General features: G+C 44.0%; 1 protein-coding gene across 1 annotated transcript in view; it reads right to left on the reverse strand.

Annotated features, from left to right (window-relative positions):
• The window catches only part of elmo1 (engulfment and cell motility 1 (ced-12 homolog, C. elegans)), a 237,783-nt gene that overhangs the window by 127,793 nt on the left and 102,269 nt on the right, over positions 1 to 7,721 (reverse strand). The window contains exons 6-7 of the mRNA XM_070436225.1: positions 6,536 to 6,705; positions 2,527 to 2,562 (exon numbers count right to left, since the gene is read on the reverse strand). Of these exons, the coding sequence (XP_070292326.1) occupies positions 2,527 to 2,562; positions 6,536 to 6,705 (206 nt within the window). The remainder of the gene's footprint in view (positions 1 to 2,526; positions 2,563 to 6,535; positions 6,706 to 7,721) is intronic.

Below are 7,721 nucleotides of genomic sequence, written 5' to 3' on the forward strand. Positions count from 1 at the left end.
GCACCTTTCTAATTTCATATTTTCAGTTTGTTCATTCACATGATCCGCAATCAACAGGACTTAGTTTGTTTGTGCACCTTCTTTCTCATTTAGCACATGGTTTTTACACATGATCTATAATACAACTTGATACTGGTTTGTTGGGGTACCTTCTTGATGAAGACGGCAGAAGAGCACACATACACAGCCCCGCCCACCACATAGCCCCGCCCACCACCACACACTAATGAGCAGGCACCTTCTAGGATGAAAGCGACAGAGAAGGTATCCCAGGGACGGATGCCGTGGTCCATGAGCTCCACAAACGCTGTCACGTGAACGACAACAAGTCGCCGAAACGTGAAAACACAAACAACAACAGCCAATAGAAACGTCTCTGCGCCACTGGTGCTGCCACGCGTACAGCTAAGCAGCCAAAAGGAGAGGAGAGGGAGGGTGAAGCCACAGCCAGGTATGCTGAGGGCACAGAAATGCGAAGGAGAGGACGACTGCGGCTCCCGATGGGTCAGACAGATGACTCAGTCCTCCATGAACAACAGGAGGCGTCAGAGAGCCAGTAGGAGCCAGGCAGCGCAGGGGAGCAGAGCAACGTAGCTGGAGAGCATTCATTCATTAATCATTCCCATGCAGTTACTAGTAGATAGTTATTAGTAGAGGCAGAGTTGTCATCAAAGGAGACCAAGCAACATTATTTCCTGGAAAGATTTTTATCCAATGGTCTGAAAAGCAAAGTGTTTCCAATTGTTATACGTTGAATCCACCAACAGAAGTTCACAGGGAAAAACAGCCTACATAAATCTCATAGAAAAATACAAATGATTATATTTATATATATTATATAATATTTGGAAAATACAAATAAATGAAGATTATATAAATGAGTTGCTGTTTTTGACATTTTCAGAAATTTTTAACTGTGTGATTAGTCATGACAAAAACCTGAAATACTTGTTTAAATCAAAACTGTGAAGCACACCTCTAGATATCATGTGGGAAATATTGTAAAATATTGCCCCCTGCAGTCAGATATTAATAGTGCTTCATACTTAATCAAGTTGGCCAATAGTGTCCAAATGCGCGACTTGAAAGTAATCTTTAATATTCAAAAAAACATGCCATATGTACTTTTTAAGTACAAACACATTTCATAAACATAATTTTAAAAAAATCTAAAAAAAATATGTATATATGTAAGGAAATTCTACATGATTAAATAATATAAAGTCGTATAAACAAAACCCATTCTAAACAAAGATTTGGCTAATAACACACTGGCAGGGGACCAGACCAATTACAGGCTTTAGCAACATACAGTTAAATTCATGAACACATTTGGTTCAAATCACAGACAACATTATGGCTCACATCTCAGACACATTCAGTTAGTAATACTTGATTAATGAGTAGCAGTTAGTCCACAGTCGGACTGGGGTGAGTAAGCGTTTGCACATGGCCAGTGGGAGGTTACTTGATGTATTGAAATGATCATGTAAATATAAGTACATGATTTTACTAAAATGATTCTAGGTAGGCCGTCGTTGTAAATAAGATTTGTTCTTAACGGACTTGCCTTGTTAAATAAAGGTTCATTAAAAAGAAAATACAATTCTAATGCTATTAGACCTGTAACATTCTAAAAAAAAGTTGACTCATTTAAGATGTTAAGAACGACATTGTTGACAAGACCAAGAATGTAACCCTACAGAATGATGTCTTTACACTACAGGGTGAGGACAGTGAAATGCAGAATATTCATATGAATAGGGGTGTAAAGGACTGCCCAATTAACATCTCTAACAACCCACCACCACCACCACCACCACCTGACAATTAAAGTTCCCATCAAATGGGGTTGTATTCATTGGGGGCAAACTGTAGCAAAACGTTTTGCCGATTTAAAAAAGTTTTGGAACTAAAACAAGTGTTTCTAATTGTTTCTAAAGTTCAGGTAGGTCCCTCCCCGTTTAGCCTGTAGCCTTCCGTTGGTTACTAGTGAATACACCCTTTAACATCATTTTCTAAGTTTAGAACCAAGAAACCAAGAAGAATCTCGGAATTTGCTCTGTGAGTTTTCCTTATGAATCGTTGTCATTGGTGCTCTTCAAAACAACGTCCCACGTGAAACAAGATGTTATGCGGTTTAGTTCCCTTTGAACATCAACCAATCGCCCAATACCTCATGCAAAAAATGTGAGAAACAATGCTGATTCGGTTACATGGTACACAGAGATGAGTCTCCAAATATCAACCTTTCCCTATATAGGGCCTGGGCCCTTGGTCAAAAGTAGTGCACTATGTAGGGAATAGGGTGCCATTTGGGATGTAGCCAGAAATAAAACAATACAAACAAGTTTGATTTCAAGTTTGAAAGCCAGCGATGGCAGCCATGTTTTTTCCCATCAGTTTAATAGAGTTTTGAATCATGCAGACTCAGTTGCCGGTAGATTAGAGGAAGAGTACAAAGCCAGTCAGGGTAGTTATCTGACTTGGGAGGGAAGGGGAAGGGAAGGGAAAGGGAGGGCTTACCATGGCTTCATTATCTTCTGTAGTTTCTGATAGCGTCTGCAAAGATTTAAGAAAACTTTTGGCATCAGAGGAGAACAATGACCACGGGAAGAAGAGGCTCAAGTCAAGTAGACAGATGGAGGTTTAGGTTAGACAATAGACACATTGCCCAGGTGTGTTGTGTGTGTCCGGGCTGTCACTGTAGCTTCTTTTCTGATAAGACCAGAACAGGGGGCTGTATGGGATTTTTCACAATGAATAAGGTCGCATGGACAGGAGAATCCTGATCCTAGACCAGCAGTCCTACTCTGAGATGCTTCATACATATGGCCCCAGAGCCCAGACACATGGAGGTTTGGAGATGGACAGGACGTGAACAGAGTTTCACAGTGACAACTCAAATGTAGATCGCAACACAAGGCTGACTTGCTACAGTAACATGTGAATACAATACAGGGAACAACACATTTGGCCAAACATAATTACACTGAGACCAAAGCCATAAAGATATACAGGGCTCTGGTAAACACAGGGGAATTGGTAGAGGTAAGATGGTGATAGAAGTGGAGGAGGATATTTGACCAAATAAACACACTCAAATAACACACACAGAGAGATAGACAGACACGGCAAAGCCGAAGTATGGTTTGGGAAGCAGTTGGAGTCTGAGTCTAAGAAAGACAGACAGACAAGACAAACAAGACAGAGACACAGACAGACAGACAGACAGACAAGACAAACAAGACACAGACAGACAGACAAGACAACAAGACACAGACAGACAGACAAGACAAACAAGACACAGACAGACAGACAAGACAGACAAGACACAGACAGACAAGACAGACAGAGAGAGACACAGACAACAAAGACAGACAGACAGACAAAGACAGACAGACAAGACAGACAGACACAGAGACAGACACAGAGACAGAGACAGAGACAGAGACAGACAGACAGAGACAGACAGAGACAGACAGAGACAGACAGAGACAGACAGACAGACAGACATACAGACAGACAGACAGACAGAGACACAGACAGAGACACAGACAGAGACACAGACAGAGACACAGACAGAGACACAGACAGAGACAGACAGTTACACAACAGGCTTTGCTTGCAAAGATGGCAACAAACTGACCAAAAAATGGCCAACAATAAAATTTAAACAACAAAAAGACAAAGTAAATCTCATGCGAGTAAATCTCATGAGAGACCTTAACATCATCTTGTTTTGTGATAACCAGTAAGCTTGCTACAAAATTAACATTTCCCAGGGATCCAAAATGTTCGCCAGTTTGACGTTGGTTCTACTGAACATTCTCAGCAGTTCAGGAATGTATCGGCTATGTTACTACACCAATAGGGGGCGCAAAACCGCTTTCAATCACTGATACAGTATCCCACATTAATAACAGCATGTTTGTCATGCCCCAGACTGTGATATTAGAAAGTACTGCTCCCTGGTGTCTCTTCTTGCTAAGCGTGTGAATGATCATATTACACTAGTCGGTCAGCAAGGAATGTAGATGAGGATTGTAGATGATACACACACACGCCTGCACGTTCAAACTCCGGGGCTACGCTCTGTTGATGCAGGAGTAATCTACACAAAACATATTTAAAGAAAGAGGCCTAGGTGGCAGTATGCATCATGGGGGAATTAAGTGGGCAGCACTGCTTATAAGAGCATGAAAAGAGGTTAAAATTATTAATAGAGAAATGAATATGCATTAAGAACATTTAAATCAAGATCACAAAATAAATAATTTTGTTTTAAAATGGCACAATCAATCTATACAGTAAAGGGAGACATGTATGTCAACACTTACTATGGGCCCTGGTCTAAAGTAGTGCAATATATTAGGGAATAGGGTGTTGCTTGGAAGCACACATTCTAAATGTAACTGCGGTGGGTCTTCACCTCCCCTGTACAAGAATGGAAGGTACTTATTGTAGAGGGGAGATACACTAACAGAATGGAAGGTTCTAGTTCTTATTGTAGAGGGGAGATACACTAACAGAATGGAAGGTTCTAGTTCTTATTGTAGAGGGGAGATACACTAACAGAATGGAAGGTTCTAGTTCTTATTGTAGAGGGGAGATACACTAACAGAATGGAAGATTCTAGTTCTTATCGTAGAGGGGAGATACACTAACAGAATGGAAGGTTCTAGTTCTTATTGTAGAGGGGAGATACACTATAAGTAATTCCAAGTGTCAGAGTTAGATGAGTTCAGCTGTGCTCTCCAGTCAGAGAGAGTGTGTGTTTTGTTCTATCAGAGAGAGTGGTGTGTTGGTCTATCAGAGAGAGTGTGTGTTTGGTCTATCAGAGAGAGAGTGTGTTTGGTCTATCAGAGAGAGAGTGGTTTGTTCTATCAGAGAGAGTGTGTGTTTGTTCTATCAGAGAGGGTGTGTGTTGTTCTATCAGAGAGAGGTGTGTGTGTTTGGTCTATCAGAGAGAGTGTGGTGTTTGGTCTATCAGAGAGAGTGTGTGGTGTTTGGTCTATCAGAGAGAGTGTGTGTGTTTGGTCTATCAGAGAGAGTGTGTGTGTTTGTTATCAGTAGAGAGGTGTGTGTTTGGTCTATCAGAGAGAGGTGTGATGTGTTTGGTCTATCAGAGAGGAGTGGTTGTTAGGTCTATCAGAGAGAGTGTGTGTGTTATGTATCAGAGAGAGTTGTGTGTGTTGTCTATCAGAGAGAGTATGTGTTTGGTCTATCAGAGAGAGTATGTGTTTGGTCTATCAGAAGAGAGTGTGTGTTTGGTCTATCAGAGAGAGAGTGTGTGTTTGGTCTATCAAGAGAGAGTGTGTTTTGGTCTATCAGAGAGAGAGTGTGTGTTTGGTTCTATCAGAGAGAGAGTGTGTGTTTGTGTCTATCAGAGAGAGAGTATTGTGTTGGTCTATCAGAGAGAGAGTGTGTGTTTGGTCTATCAGAGAGAGAGTATGTGTTTGGTCTATCAGAGAGAGTGTGTTTGTATCACGGCTGACCTTGCATGGTGATGGTGAAGCCCTTTGGCATGTGAGCTGCTACTGACTGGAGATCTCTCTGGGCTGGGGAGGCTTAATGAGGATGTCATGTAGCAGCAGAACGCATATTGTGTTGTGTGTGCGTGTGTGTGTGTGTGTATATGTTTCAGACCACTGACGCCCTCTCAGCCAGTAAACGCTGTGTCCAGAGCCCCGGGCTAGCCTTTTAATGAGGGTCTGCTGGGGAAAGACAAGCATTTGGTTGGATTCAGGGCTGTTCAGTACAGTACAGTGCAAACAGCTATGGTGACTGGAGACGGCTGACTGTGTGTGGATTGAATGGGGTGTACGTGGGTGAGAAAGAGAGGGTGTGTGTGTGTGTGTGTCTGCTTTGGCTGTGTGAGTCTCCAATGTGTGTTTTGACTCTGCAATCACACAGCATGACCCTGGCTCTCCTCTCCCTCCCTGGCTCTCCTCTCCCTCCCTGGCCTCCTCTCCCTCCCTGGCTCTCCCTCTCCCTCCCTGGCTCTCCTCTCCCTCCCTGGCTCTTCCTCTCCCTCCCTGGGCTCTCCTCTCCCTCCCTGGCTCTCCTCTCCTCCCTGTCTCCTCTCCCTCCCTGGCTTCTCCTCTCCCTCCCTGGCTCTCTGGGTTTTCTGTCAGTGGGACTGTGAGCTCAAACTGCCCCCTTCCCCTCCTCTCACCCTGCCTCCTCTCCCCATGGGGTTCCAGTCAACATCACGGAGGAGAAACTCCACCTCAGCAAAACGCCACTTCCTGCCCTCGCCGTAACCTTCTGCTGAGACAGAGACCGCTTCCAAAATGGCACCCTATTACCTACAGTACTTTTGCCCTGAACCCTATTGGCCCTGCATCAAAAGTAGTGTACTATATAGGGAATATTGTGCCATCTGGGACACAGACAGCTTACCAGGCCCAAAGCCCAGTGAGACAAGCAGGCAGACCACCATTTAAGAGAACACTGCTTGGGAATGAGGTGGGGCTGCCGGAAAAGACAGAATAAAAGAAGGGAAAGGAGGAGAGGAGGAGGAAGTACGTACTCTGTGCCGCTCTCCACCATCTGTGTGAGCAGTGAGATGCCGTCCAGGTTGATGAACTCCTGGGCGAAGGTGACGTCTCTGGAAGAGTTGGCCAGGTCCTTCAGAGCCTCCAGCTTGGCATCCATACTGGATGACTGGATCCTCTCGTGTAGCTGGGCCGCTGTCTGAGACTGGAGGGGAGGGGGAGACACCCGGGGAGAGGGCAGAGACAGGGGTTATACACCGGATATACACTGAGTGTACAAAACATTAAGAACACCTGCTCTATCCATGACAGACTGACCAGGTGATTCCAGGTAAAACTACGATCCCTTATTGATGTCACTTCAATCAGCGTAGACAAAGGGGAGGAGACAGGTTAAAGAAGGATTTTTAAGCCTCGAGACAATTGAGACATGGATTGTGTATGTGTGCCATTCAAAGGGTGAATGGACACGATAAAATATTTAAGTGCCTTTGAACGGGGTATGGTAGTAGGTGCCAGGCGCAACGGTTGTGTCAAGAACGGCAACACAGCTGGGTTTTTTACACTCAACAGTTTCCTGTGTGTATCAAGAATGGTCCACCACCCAAAGGACATCCAGCCAACTCGTCAGGGGTAATAGAAAAGACAGCTGTCTGAGACTGGCGTCAAAAGGTTGCATGGGTACCTGTTTGTGCCACTCCTTGTCATGCCAAACATGATGACACAAACAAACTAGTACCCAGGCTAGTCAAAAGGAGAGAGAAAATAGTGCCCACTCACTCTGCCCGGAGTAGGTGAAAACGTGCTTTGGTGATGAAATTTCACCTCCTTATGTTACATTTACCAAGGCAAATATGATTCTTCATGTTCTGAATCGTTCCGTGGGGTCTTACTCTAAAATATCATTAACATCATAACCAAAAAAGTCGGATTTCGTAACCTAATACAGCTGATAATAAGCACTGAGCTCTGACGGAGCGGTGCCGCTTTATCCCAGCAACGTTTGAGGAGTTTACATGTTGCGGTAGTCGTTTGAGGAGTTTACATGTTGCGGTAGTCGTTTGAGGAGTTTACATGTTGCGGTAGTCGTTTGAGGAGTTTACATGTCTGCGGTAGTCGTTTGAGGAGTTTACATGTTGCGTAGTCGTTTTGAGGAGTTTACATGTTGCGTAGTCGCTTGAGGAGTTTACATGTTGCGGTAGGTCGCTGCAATCTCTCTCT

The sequence above is a fragment of the Salvelinus sp. IW2-2015 genome, linkage group LG30 (assembly GCF_002910315.2).
Source record: "Salvelinus sp. IW2-2015 linkage group LG30, ASM291031v2, whole genome shotgun sequence".
Lineage (NCBI taxonomy): Eukaryota > Metazoa > Chordata > Actinopteri > Salmoniformes > Salmonidae > Salvelinus > Salvelinus sp. IW2-2015.